The 14,953-nt window shown below is 34.6% G+C and overlaps 1 protein-coding gene across 1 annotated transcript in view; it reads left to right on the forward strand.

The window, feature by feature from the left end:
- Positions 1-14,953, forward strand: part of PCLO (piccolo presynaptic cytomatrix protein) — a 389,810-nt gene that overhangs the window by 267,439 nt on the left and 107,418 nt on the right. The window contains exon 10 of the mRNA XM_061413775.1: positions 8,809-8,934. Within this exon, the coding sequence (XP_061269759.1) occupies positions 8,809-8,934 (126 nt within the window). The remainder of the gene's footprint in view (positions 1-8,808; positions 8,935-14,953) is intronic.

Raw genomic sequence — 14,953 nt, forward strand, 5'->3', positions numbered from 1 at the left:
ATGGTTATTATAATTATGTTATCAGGCCTGTGTATACATCATTCTTTATAGATTTGCAAAGTAAGATATATAAGTATTAATATTATGTATTCATTTAATAGATATATATGACATAGTAACACAAATGCTAAAATACAAAATGATAAAATCTTTAATGCTGGAAAGGTAACAATTTCATCTTTGTAATGGCTGATAAAGGTATAAATAAGTCATAGACATTTATTCATCAATAGAAAAATGGAAACTATAGTGACAAAACAAGCAGAGCCTTTTCCAAGCGATCACTTACAGCTTCAGATTAAATGATATTTAAAACATATGCATTACAATATGTAGATGATCTAGTGGGAAGTTACTGTATAACACCGGGAGCTCAACCCCATATTCTGTGACAACCTGTAGGGGTGGGATGGAGGGTGGTGGGAAGGTTCAAGAGGGAAGGGATATATGTATACTTACAGCTAATTCACCCATCATTTCATGGGAAATAGATGGGGAAACAGTGGAAACAGTGTCAGACTTTATTTTGGGGGGCTCCAAAATCACTGCAGATAGTGATTGTAGCCATGAAATTAAAAGACACTTACTCCTTGGAAGGAAAGTTATGACCAACCTAGATAGCATATTCAAAAGCAGAGACAGTACTTTGCCAACAAAGGTCCGTCTAGTCAAGGTTATGGTTTTTCCCATGGTCATGTATGGATGTGACAGTTGGACTGTGAAGAAGGCTGAGCACCGAAGAATTGATGCTTTTGAACTGTGGTGTTGGAGAAGACTCTTGAGAGTCTCTTGGACTGCAAGGAGGTCCAACCAGTTCATTCTAAAGGAGAACAGTCCTGGGTGTTCTTTGGAAGGACCGATGCTAAAGCTGAAACTCCAGTACTTTGGCCACCCCATGCGAAGAGTTGACTCATTGGAAAAGACTCTGATGCTGGGAGGGATTGGGGGCAGGAGGAAAAGGAGACGACAGAGGATGAGATGGCTGGATGGCATCACCGACTCAATGGACATGAGTTTGAGTGAACTCTGGGAGTTGGTGATGGACAGGGAGGCCTGGCGTGCTGCAATTCATGGGGTCGCAAAGAGTTGGACATGACTGAGTGACTGAACTGAACTGAACAGCTAATTCACAGTGTTGTATGGCAGAAACCAACACAACATTGTAAAGCAATTATCCTCCAATTAAAAATAAATTTAAAAACATTAAATGCTGCCATTTAACCCACAAGCTGCCTAAACCCAAAATGTTTCCTCTCCTCGGTATTGACTGACAGATACTGACTCCCCAACAATTTTTACATCCTGGTAGTTTCTCCTTTTAATGGCCTAATTGTAAGGTCTCTCTTCACTCTCCCCTCTGCAACTGAATGAGAAAGGGAAGGACTTTGTATGCAGCTCCCCAACCCATCCTTTCTCATCCCACACCAGGTTCCCTGGCCCTAGCCTAACGGGAGACTCATCTCTAACCCATTCATTTGGAGTGTGGGCTCCACTCTAGCATTACCGTATATTAGGTGTTGTCTTGAGCAGTTAACCTCTCAAAATCTTATTTTATTCATGTAGAATAGAGGGTTTCCTTTTTGTTATTTTTAATTTTAAGATTCATTGTGTTAATATAATTTTACAGACATTTTCCAAGAACAGAGTACAGTACAAATCTATTATTTTTAAGATCACTGTAACTGATGCATTAGCCCTCATTTTAGCTCAGTCACTCAATCGTGTCCAACTTCTTGTGACACCATGGACCGCAGCACGCCGGGCATGAAGCCCTATGTAGAGAAAATTAGACACTTTAAAGTTTCAAAACTGAAAATTAGACACTTCAGTTTTCATCCACTCATGATTCATTCATTTACAAATTTCGTGTAGCCTAGATGCCATGTACTTGCTACACACATTATATTAGAACCCCAGCGATGTAGAACTGATACACAGAGCTCTTCCTCTTCATTTATGAAGGGCAATAGGCTTTCTGTTCATAGCCTATTTTCCCTGTATCTCCTACCCTCTATCGCTGCTCAATCACTGTGGTTAAGTACTATAAACACAACTATTCCACTGGTTTTGCTACCAAGACAATATCCCTATGTATTGTGTGCACAGAAAACTCAGAATGCAGTTTCATCTTGGTATTAATTTTTTGTTGATGAATAACAAGTTACCACAAATTTAATGCCTTAAAACAACACACATTTAGTACTCAATGTTTTTGTAGTTCAAGAATCTGAAGCATGGCTTAACTAGGTCCCCTGATCAGGAACTCACATAGCTGCAATCTGTGTGTTGTCTGGGAAGGCGGTCATCATGATAATTCTAACATTCATCACCAAACATAGTTACAAAATTTTTTTCTTGTGATAAAAACTTTTAAGATCTACTTTCAGCAACTATCAAACATGTAAGTTAAAATAAAGAAAAAAACTCTGTGTGAACGAAATGTCACTTTTGATGTGGAAGTCCTGAAAATTTTCTTGGTGAGGATTATTTCTGAAGCATTTCAGAAAGAGGAAATCCTATGCCCTCTTAGTAAAAATACCTTATCAGTTCATACATCATCTGACATTTGGAAGATGTTGCTTAACAAACTTAGAATACCAGTGTCTTGACGTATTGTTGTTGTTGTAATCGCTCAGTCATGTCCAACTCTTTGCAACCCCATGAACTATGTATAGCCTGCAAAGCTCCTCTACCCATGGGATTTCCCAGGCAAGAATACTGGAGTAGGTTGCCATTTCCTTCTGCAGGGGATCTTCCCAATCCAGGTATCAAACCCGGGTCTCTAAAGTGCATTTGTTACCACTGTGCCACTTTTGACTTATATCCATGACTTATCTTCCTTATTTCCCATGCCAATGGCCATTTCAGTCCTATGGCAGGCCAACTTGGACCTATCTCATCCAGGATGGTCTAAGTGTGAATAGCATTTTATACATGCTTTGAAGCCCATGCAACATTTTTACCTTAATATTATTCAAATTACATTAGAAAAAGACAAATGGTGAACTTTTGTTCATAGAAATGTGAAATACAATATTCACTTCAAATTCTTTATGAATCTTTACATATTTAAAAGTAGGAAAGAAGATTTTATACAGTAATTGGCTGAATTTTAAAAAAAGCTAATGGTTGAAGAGCTGAGTTTGTAATTTGCATGCCCAGACTTACAGTTGGATTATATTTGGCATGAATATGGCTTTTCCATTTTGAATTTTCTAGAAACAGTCAAGTATGGATTGTTAATAATGCAATTGATGAGCTTTGTTGTGTTTGTAGAAATGTTTTCTTATAATGAACAAAAGTAAGTAAAGTTAAAGAACAAATAGTGAAATATTCTTTAGGTCTTTGTTTTCAAAAGTTAATGAATTAATATAACATTTGATAAGATGCAAAGGAAATCATTATGGTCTTTTAATGTAATTTGATTTTTTCTAAATATTTTCTTGGATAATTTATAGCTGTAGGTACAACAGCCTTATGCAAGAGTATAATTAAGATGAACTATAAAAATAGATTTAATTGAACTATCTTTTGTGTATTTTTCATTATCCTTAGTACATCATTAGCATTGATTATTTATTGTTTTTGTTGTTCAGTCGCTAAGTCATGTCCAACTCTTTGTAACCCTGTGAACTGCAGCACACCAGGCTTCTCTGTCCATTTTTATCTCCCTGGGTTTCAAACTCATGTCCATTGAGTCAGTGATGCCATCCAACCATCTCATCCTCTGTTAGCCCCTTCTCCTTTTGCCCTCAATTTTTCCTGGCATCAGGGTATCTTCCGATGAGTTACATCTTCACATCAGGTGCCCAAAGTATAGGAGCTTCAGCTTCAGCATCTGTCCTTCCAATGAGTGTATTCATATTAATATAGACAATATATTAATATAGACAGTCTTTCTTCTTCAGCCCAACTAATTATATGACTAAACTAAGCAGTATATCTTTGTTCTGTAATAATTTTATTGTGAATAATAGATTATTGATTTAAAGACTACTATTCATAAGATAGTATGTTCATTGATGAAAATTTTCCTTTCCCTTGATGCTTAGATGTAGCACATGATAGTGATGAAATGAAACAAGTATTGTAATTTTGCCCACATTCAGTGCTCTAATTATAACATCAAGCTATTTTAATGTTATTTAATAATGGAAATAAGAACATTTTTGTAATACCTTAAATATCAGAGCATTTAATGTAACATTGATAAACAAATAAAAGTAAGGTAGATTTAAACTGCAAATTGAAATTCAAATGTGAGGCTGTTTCCTTAGTATGCTCATGTTATTTTATGTACAGCTTACTTTTTTATTTTTTCATTTCAATTTATTGAGGTATAATGGGCTTACAAAATTATAAGATATTTAAGGTGTACATCATGGTGATTTACAAATACATTGTGTTGTGGTTGCTTATAGATCTCCCTTTAAGACTTCCTTAACCACATTTATGGTTATATGTTATAAAATTACTGTAACTTTGATGATCTCTTTTACTAAAGCTCCCGTGTTCTTTACAGTAATTGTTAGCTTCTCTTCTCTGCCATACTGTGAGCTAAAGAGCAAAACCAGTGTACTTTCATGGCTTCTGAGGAAATATTTTAGCAATGTTTCTAGATGGAATAGAAACAGAGAGGGAAATAAGTTTATGTTGTTAAAAATTTGTAAAAGTTAAAACCAGTAGTATCACTTATCAAGGACCACTTAGATTTAAGCATTTCAGTTAAAAACTAATTTTGCCTCTTAGGCTTATAAAATTATTTTATTGACATTCTGCTTTTTAGATTTGAGCTGATGTGTTTTATTTTTATAGAAGTGTTTTTGTTTTTCTGTCTATATTCATAAAATATCAAAGTATAACCATAGAAATGGTAAATAAAAATATCTAGATTTACATTCTTAGAAATTATATAAATTAAATTCATACTCATGGCATCCAAATTAGGATACAGGCAACTACTGTAAAATAAACAAATGTTTTCCTTTAGGTCTTTTTATTTTCTAACTTGCTTTTCTTTCACAAACTTTTAATATTTCTATGTTACTTTATTGTATACATGAAAATCAAAAGCAGTCAACACAGCAGGATCAATAAGAAGAAAAGTAACTTTTGAAAATTGATATGTATTAGAAGTGGTTTCTATATACATTTATCCTTGAACAATATGTGTTTGAACTGCATGGGTTCATTTAAATGGAGATTTTTTTTCAATAGTAAATATATAATGCTACACAATCCACAGTTGGTTGAATCCAGGAATATGGAAGTACACAGAGAAACCTTGTATACAAAGGGCTGAGTATAAGTTTATGAGGATTTGCAACTGCACAGAGGGTCAGCACCTCAACCCCCAGGTTGTGGAAGGGTCAACTGTCTATCAAATCTCATTTTTCACAGTATTTTCATGGCTATGCATTACTCCTATTTTACCAAAGACACTGATTTGTAAAGTATATTTAAAAAGTGTCAAATTCATTAGCATGAAACTGTATTTTACAAAATTAAATAATTATTGTGGATATAGTTGTAAGTTCCTATTATAGATCCTTTACTACAGGATTTTAGAATGTACTGTCACTAAAAATCAAATGGCACTAAGAACCCAACTACTTATCTTCAAGACAATGTCATTTTTCAAAATGAAAACATAATCAGTTTTTTTAAGTAGTCACATGTTAATAGATTCTGAAATTCTACTTTTTAGCTATACATTTACAAGGTATAACAATTCTGTTTGTAGTTTCTAAGTATATGGCTACACCATATTCTATATAGTACAGAATTATTTTTATGAACTGTATTTATACGGTATTTTTTCCATTTTTTAATTTAAATATATTTTTTAAAATTTTAGTATTGGGTTGGTTTCTGCCATACAACAGTTTTTAATCTTAAAAAGAAATAAGAGCTGCCATGAGCACTTTACTATACCCTACTATGCTCTGCTATCATCTAGCATAAATATTCATATAAAACTTGATCTTGAAAATATGCCTTTACTCTAAAGAAATCTCATCAATCATCTTTTGGCATCCCAGATTGACCATGTCTTAAAATTGATATGAATATATTGACCACATTAGAAATTCAGTATAGGTATCTGTTTTATGAAATATTTAACAAGTGATGAATTGCACCTTGTGAGTGATTCAACCATGAAAGATAAAGCCAAATCTTAGATTAAGAATCTGTTTTTATTTTTTCTGGACAAATTCCATAGGAAAATCCTTTAAATATGACCAGCTATTTTTAAATCCTCATTTTGTAATTTCTAAAATGGCTTAACACTATATATATACACACACATATGTATAAAATAATTGAATAAATAGTGGCTAATTACTTTTCTTCATCTTCTACTCTTTCTTAGTATCTATCTAACGTCTTATTGTAGAATCAGTCCTGGTGAATCTTTAAATGCTAATGTCTAAGAAATCAACTTTTGTTGAGACTGAAAGTCATATATAATACATGCTCTGTGTCATATAGTAAATGCTAGTCTTCATTGGTCCAGTTCTGTTCAGTTTGGATCCTCAATTAATCTCCAAGAACAGGAACACTGAGCTAAGAAACTTGTGACAGAAAAGCGCCACAAGTGGGGCCACAGAGAGCTAGGATCTTATTTAACTCTCACCCTTGGCAACCCTTTGTTGAAACATGCAGTTAACTTGTTTTGTTTTTGTTTTGAGGCTAAATCTTCAGAACACTTGCTCTGGTGAAAAAGCAGGTCTCGGGATGAGAGTGGGGAGTGGGGTACTAGGGGAAAAGAGGGAGAGTAGGAAGGGGGAAAGGGGAGGAAGGATGAAAGGGAGGGAGGAGGAAGGAAGAAAAGGAACGAGTAAATTCATTTGGAAGGATCATGTCACCTAGAAATAAACAGTATTTTACCAAAATACACCTCTACTAGATAAATAAAGAAGCAGTCCGGTGTCATCCACCTCATTAGAACTGGTTCAAATGTATTCTTTTTAATGGCTGAGTAATACTCCATTGTGTACATGTACCACAGCTTTCTTATCCATTCATCTGCTGATGGACATCTAGGTTGCTTCCATGTCCTGGCTGTTAGAAACAGTGCTGAGATGAACCTGTATTGCGAGACAGCAAAAAAGACACAGATGTATAGAACAGTCTTTTGGACTCTGTGGGAGAGGGAGAGGGTGGGATGATTTGGGAGAATGGCATTGAAACATGTATAATATCATATAATAAACGAATCACCAGTCCAGGTTTGATGCAGGATACAGGATGCTTGGGGCTGGTGCACTGGGATGACCCAGAGGGATGGTATGGGGAGGGAAGAGGGAGGGGGCTTCAGGATTGGGAACACGTGTACACCCGTGGCAGATTAATGTTGATGTATGGCAAAACCAATACAATACTGTAAAGTAATTAGCCTCCAATTAAAATAAATAAATTTTTTAAAAAGCAGTGCATAATTCAGCTACTGCTTGTTGAATGTTTGAATTGTGTTGATGCTAACTGCTGCTGCTGCTGCTGCTGCTGCTGTTGGTGCTGCTAAGTTGCTTCAGTCGTGTCCGACTCTGTGCGACCCCATAGAGGGCAGCCCACCAGGCTCCCCCATCCCTGGGATTCTCCAGGCAAGAACACTGGGGTGGGTTGCCATGTCCTTCTCCAGTGCATGAAAGTGAAAAGTGAAAGTGAGGTTGCTCAGTCGTGTCTGACTCTTAGTGACCCCATGGACTGCAGCCTACCAGGCTCCTCCACCCATGGGATTTTCCAGGCAAGAGTACTGGAGTGGGGTGCCATTGCCTTCTCCGGTTGATGCTAACTAGAGGGATTCTTTTTGAGGAGTTAAGTAGGAAAGTAATAGGATTTGGAAGAGACCTGGCTTTTAATTTTAGAGATTTTGAAAGAGTTGGAAATGCTACTTCAATCACTGAATGAAATGTTTAATTAATTGTGTCTTCAATAAAGGAGAATTCTGCTTTCTTTTAGTGCTTTCACTTTAAAATCTTCTTGACATTTGTAACAAAAATATATGTGGAGCTGTATACACTAGCTGTTTTTTAGTTTACTCTTTTAAAATAAACTTAAAATGTCAACAGTTTATTTGATTCAATTAGATCTCTCATAATAATCATCACTTCTCAGCCTTTTGGCTAAGATCAAGTAGAGTGTGTAGATTTCTCATAATAATCATTTTCCATGTTTTATCTGCATCGCTAATTATAGAAAAATCTGTTCTGTGGAATAAGGAACAGTTTACCAAGTTGCTCATCAGTAAAGAATGTTTTTATTATCCCTGTATTAAGTGCCATATTAATGCACAAACAATATTAGTTTCTGAATTAAGGCTGTAATGTGAATAATAATTCATAAGTTATGATCATGGTTTCACTTTATCAGTTGCAGTCATTTATGTCTTCTCAATTTATGATAGCCATTACTTCCTTTTTGTAAGTCAAATGCTCATCAATTTCATAAATGAATTTTTTGCTCTGAAATTATTTATACTGGGAACATCATCATATAAAATTCTTGCAACATATATGATCAAAATGGATAAAACTTTATTATATTATTGAATATGGCTGAAATAAAAAATAAAAATTATTTGTTAATGTCAGATTAATCATTATAGATCCTACCAGATCTCAGATAATTCTCTTTCCTCTCAACTACTATGAAATCATAATATTGTTCTTTTGTTATCAGTGTCCAGTTCCAATATTCATTTGGGGTTAACTTATACATATCAGAACCCATTTTTTCTGCACCTTATCACTTGTGATAACTGTTGTCCTTTCTTATTGCTAATAATTTGCTAACTTTTCAATACAGGTAATGGATTAGGAATTAGAATTGTGGGTGGTAAAGAAATCCCTGGACATAGCGGAGAAATTGGAGCCTATATTGCCAAGATTCTTCCTGGGGGAAGTGCCGAACAGACAGGGAAACTTGTGGAAGGTAAGAATAAGGATTTCAGAGTAAATTAAAATGAATGTGCTCATATTAAACATATCTTAATTTGATCTGAAAGTTTTCTCTTCTTTTACTGTCTAGGAAAACCTCTCTTTGTGGTTAAAGGTGACATTGTGGTATAGTAAAGGAAGATATGTCCACCACTGTATTCATTTTATTTTCAATTGCATTGTCCTTTTGCATTGCGGAGTATCTTGTTTAAGAAACAGTAATTAGTCAAGATTTTTTTACTGACTGGGACAATATACATTTAAAAAGTACTTTGATTAAAGGGACTAGTGATTCATAAACACCAAGAAAAATCATATTGAAATCAGTGCCAAAAACGTCAGATGATTTGATACCTGCTAAAGTCAGGTCAACAAACTGTGGATGACCCACAGGCCAAATCCATCCGCTGTTTGTTTCTGTAAGCATCGTTTTATTGAAATATGGCAAGAATTGTTAATTTACATGTTGAACATGAGTATTTCCCACTGCACAAACAGTACTGCATTCACAACAAACTTTATGATTTGCAAAGCCTAAATATATTCTCTCTGACCCTTTAGAGAAAAAAAAAAATTGTCAAATCCTATGTTAGGTACTATTCTATTCAGCTTATTACATCATAAGTATTAAAATAATGAACTTTACAAGTGTATATAGTGGGCCATAAAATGATCTTACTTTTAATTTCAGTAAAATGTTACCTTGAGTCTCAAGATGATGTGGTCATTTACATTTTCAAAATTCCAACATAGAGATAGCTTACGAGCTTTCAGTGATACTATTTGTCATGAATATTTTTATCATAAAGCAATAGTTTTATCGTAAATCATTTTTTTTGTTTTTATCCTCAATTAGATGCTATTTAGAAAGTGTTTTGCTGTCACTTCATAATTTAATGTTGCCTGTTATTGTTTAAAACTTAATCATGTTAAAATTATTCACTGCCATATTCTTAAATATATTGGAACCTACCAAAAAGTCCCTGTATATTCTGACAGACTATTAGAATAAACACAGACTTGAGGCAGTATTTATTTATCACAGTGCTCTGCTGAAACCAGCTTGACCAACTCACTGCGAGAAGCTTTGCACATCTCTTCCCAGCTTCACTTTGAATGCCATCATGTTGATAGCTTGAATTGGCCATAGTGAGAGTATTTAAACATGAAAATAGACAAATGCTATAAATCAAACCTTTTTGTTCATTTAGTTGCTTATTGATTTTCAGAAAGCTAGTTTACTAGGATATTGCCAAATATATAACTGAAAGTATATTATTTAAAATATTCTAATTATATTCATACAACAGCAAAAATTGGGAGGGCTAGCTAAATGAAAAAGAAGACTATATGAATCAAAACATAACCATTAGGAACAAACACTGGATCTGTATGAATTTTCAATGACTGTAATCCTATCATGCCTAATACTATTCTCTTGGTATTACAGTCTAGGTAAGATACAAAGATTGAGGCCCATTTGTAAGTATGGGCATGATATGTTTACTTTCAGATAGCATACTTCAGAAAGAAATGAATATGCTGTTTTTCTTTTAGAATAAAATTTGCAACTTAGTAACTCTGCCTAATATAGTTTGACAAAGATACTTGGATAATTTAAAGATAAAATTTCATAACCTTCTTTGTCTTAACAACATGAAAATCACCAAATGCTACAAATCAGGATGATTTTAAGTACAGTTTCAATGAAGTACTCTATGATGAAGTGACTCTGTCTGTATTTGGTAGCTTATGTGGCTATTTTTAAATTCATGCACCTAAATTAAAAATAGATGTAATGCAAACTCATTCAAGAAAGAAAACTGAAATGAACCTAAAATTACATTTGTGATTTTATAAACTCAGACACTGCCATTAAAGTCCTCATCTTTTTTTGGAACTGAGAGTTTTGCAGGTTGTTTCATTTGTTTAAGTGGGAACTCATTAAAAGCTATGTGCATATGACTTGGGATTCCCTAGTGGCTCAGAAAAGAATCTGCCTGCAAGGCAAGAGACCCAGGTTTGATCCCTAGGTCAGGAAGATTCCCTGTGACTTAAGATTTTACTTTTATTAATTGTATTATTTATTAATTCTCCCAAAGTTTTGCCAAGGTGCCAAGCCAGGCCTTTCTGAGTATAAATCCTCTGATTAGAGTTCAGTTTTTGCATAACTCATAGCCATAATTTGCTACTTATGATTTCCAGATTTACTTTATTTTCTCATAAAACGTAAATCTTTAATACAGTTCTTGGTAGTATGTCTATTAAATTCATGATGATATTGGATTGGCCAAAAAGTTTGTGTTTTTCCATTAGATGATATGGGAAACCAATGAACTTTCTGGCCAACCTAATATCTTAACTGTCAAAATAGATACTGTATTTGAAACATTAAATATTTTGAGGAGTGATTTTGACATATGAAGGTCTTCCCTGGTGGCTCAGATGGTAAAGAATCTGCCTGAAATGCAGGAGAGCTGGCTTCAGTCAGCGTTGGGAAGATCCCCTGGAGAAGGGAATGGCTACCCACTCCAGTATTCTTATCTGGAGAATTCCATAGACATAGGAGCCCTAGCAGGCTACAGTCCCTGGGGTCGCAAAGAGTCTGACATGACTGAGTGACTACACTTTCACTTCTGACATAGGATAAGTCATTTACTTTCTCCTATCCAAAGCTATACCTGTGTTCTATGCCACCAGGCTAAAATGATAGATTCATTGTTTTGTTTTGTTTTTTTCAGTCTACAAATGAACTGACTAGAAGGCTATCAGTCCAAGTTAATATCTACAGACTTACTTTGTTGAGACCAGTATATTTCTGACTTTAGTATGTGTTCAGATGCTCAGTGCCATCTGATTCTTTATGACCCCATGGACTACAGCCCACCAGCCTCCTCTGTTCATGAGACTTTCCAGTCAAGAATATTAGAGTGGGTTGGCATTTCCCTCTCCAGGGAATCTTTCCAATCCAGGGATTGAACCTGCATCTCTTGCCTCTTCTGCATTGGCAGGCAAATTCTTTACTACCAGCACCACCTGGGATGGCCCTATAATTTGTTTTGTCTACAATTATGTGTTTCATTCATATGTGATATCCTTAGGGAACTGAGCCTCAAGCTGGAATAGATGATCAAAAAATTTCAGAGCAGTAGATTCATTGAAACAATACTCTGATTTTTATGCCTGATGTGAAATATAATAATGCCAATTCTCTATCACTGGAGTTTTGGGGTTTTTTTAATTTTTAAAATTGTGTTCATGAATGTTAATTTTTTAAAATTTATTTATTGAAGAGATTGAATTTGATTAATTTGCCACAGTTTGAAGTTAATTCTTTCCTAAGGAATATTATATGTGTATATGTGTGTGTGAGTGTGTGTGCATAAATAGATGGATAAAATGTTTTTTGTGTTTGTGTAATTTAGTTTCTCCATTTTTATGATGAATTCCAGGTGGACATAGGAATTGATTTGATCTCTTCCTGATATGTCTTTCTTTCACATTCTGTATACAGAAGTATATAGACAGTCTTTATGACTCAAAATTGTCTTCCAGTTGATTTAAAATGTGAATGACAATTGATTGACTATAGAATTTTTAGACTGTACTTTTTATCACTCCAAAATACAAAGCTACTGTTCGCAGTTTAACTGTCTACTGTTTTCTCTAAATTTGGTCATTTTTCCTATCATAAGTTTTTCAGACTTTTCATGGTTTGACATGTTAATGACACTCAGTGGCATGGACTCTGTGTTGATTTTTCAAATCTCCTCTACTTTATTCTCTGAACTTATGCATTTAAAACATACTGATCGATGATGTAGATTTCTTAATGTTCAAATTCTGAAAGTACCCACTTATGTAACTAAATTATTAAATGGAAGAGAAAAAAATAACCCTAGTATATTTTCTGAATCGCTACTCTGTTCATTTCTTTGAAAAAAGATTTTGATTCAACCTTTTTAAAAAAATCTTTCTGAACAAGGTTGTCTATCATGTTAAATAATGTAAAAGAATTTTATGGTTCAGAATCCTGAGAATTAACAATAATTTTATTGCAAAATACTTAGGCTATATTCAAGAAATTAGTTTTAAAACACTCCTAATATTACCTCATGTGCCTTAAAATTTAAAAAAAAAAAGGCAATAGAAAATATTCCTTTAATTTAAATTTCCTGAACCAATATTTTAGTCTACAGTAGTTTTCTGAAAGAACTCAGGCAGTCAGGTACTTGAAGGATCCTAATCATTCAAAATCTTAAAATTTATCTCCCAGAAACATTTAGTAAACATTCTTAAACAACTACTAGACAAAGAATGGTCTTTTTCTGCCTATTATCCTGTTTTTTCGCACATAAATTCAGTCTTTGTTCTGTTGAGAAAATGAAGACAAAAGATCTAGCAGATTAAGTTACAAATCTAATTAAGTTTCTAGAGTGCCGGATTTGCTATTTGCTTTAAGATTAAAATGTTAACAGTTTTAGATCAACAATGTTGGAGCCATGAAATGCTTACCAGTATTGGGGTTTTAGATAGTGTGTAGTTTTCTAATTTTGGTCTTATTTTTTTTTTTAATTGGAGAATAAATGCTTTACAATATGCTGGTTTCTGCAGTAAAACAATGAGAATGAGTCATAATTCAGGCACACACAGGCACACACACACACACATTTATCCCCTCCCTATTGAGCTGCCCTCCCTGGTCCTTCCTACCCCTCTCCCCCTCCTTTCCCACCCCTCCAGGCTATCACAAGACACTGGGGTGGGCTCCACATGTTATATAGCAGCTTCCCACTAGTTATCTGTTTTACATACAATAGAGTATATATGTCAATGCCACTTTCTGTGTTTCTCCTACCCTCTCCTTTCCCTGGGCTTCCCTTGTGGCTCAGCTGGTAAAGAATCCACCTGCAATTCTGGAGACCTGGGTTCAATCCCTGGGTTGGGAAGATCCCCTGGAGAAGGGAATGGCTACCTGCTGTGTCCACAATTTCATTCTCTTCATCTGTATCTCCATTCCTTCCCTGCATACAGGTTCATGATATTGTTTCTTTTTTAATTAATTTGAGCACTTAAAAGTATACTAATATATGGACTTTGAAAGTATATTTATAACTTGCCACTTTATATCTCTATCCTTAGGCAAGTGATTATAAACCTTATGTATATTAAATAACAATACAAAGTTCCATATAATCAACACTATGATTAACAGCCTCAGAGAATTAGAGGCTTCTTCAGTAATAAACTTACTTTTCTGTAGGCTATTTTACCTATTGAAACCTATGTATCATTGAAGTTTTAGGAAGTTTTGAACTCATGGCATGATTTAAAAATAACATTTTCTTTAAAAATAAATCTTAGAGAATAGCAAGGAAAAATAAGAAAGCCATCTTAAGTGAACAATGCAAAAAGTAGAGGGAAAAGATAGAATGGGAAAGACTAGAGATCTCTTCAAAAAATTGGAGATACCAACGGAACATTTCATGCAAAGATGAGCACAATAAAGGACAGACATGGCAAGGACCTAACAGAAACAGAAGAGATTAAGAGAGGTAGCAGTAATACACAGAACTATACCAAAAAGTTCTTAATGACCCAGATAACTGTGATGGTGTGGTCACTCACCTAGAGCCAGACATCTGGAGTGTGAAGTCAAGTGGGCCTTAGGAAGCATCACTGTGAATAAAGCTAGCAGAGGTGATGAAATTCCAGTTGAGCTACTTCATATCCTAAAGGATGACGCTGTTAATGTGCTACACTCAATATGCCAGTAAATTTGGAAAACTCAGCAATAGCCACAGGACTTTAAAAGTTCAGTTTTCATTCCAATCCCAAGGAAAGGCAATGCCAAATAATGTTCAAACTACCATGCAATTGGACTTATTCCATATGCTAGCAAAGTAATGCTCTAACTCTTTAAGGTAGGCTTTGCTTCGATAGTACATGAACTAAGAACTTCCAGATGTACAAGCTGGATTTTAAAAAGGCAGAGGAACCAGAGATCAACTTGC

Source organism: Bos javanicus, chromosome 4 (assembly GCF_032452875.1).
Source record: "Bos javanicus breed banteng chromosome 4, ARS-OSU_banteng_1.0, whole genome shotgun sequence".
NCBI classification, from domain to species: domain Eukaryota; kingdom Metazoa; phylum Chordata; class Mammalia; order Artiodactyla; family Bovidae; genus Bos; species Bos javanicus.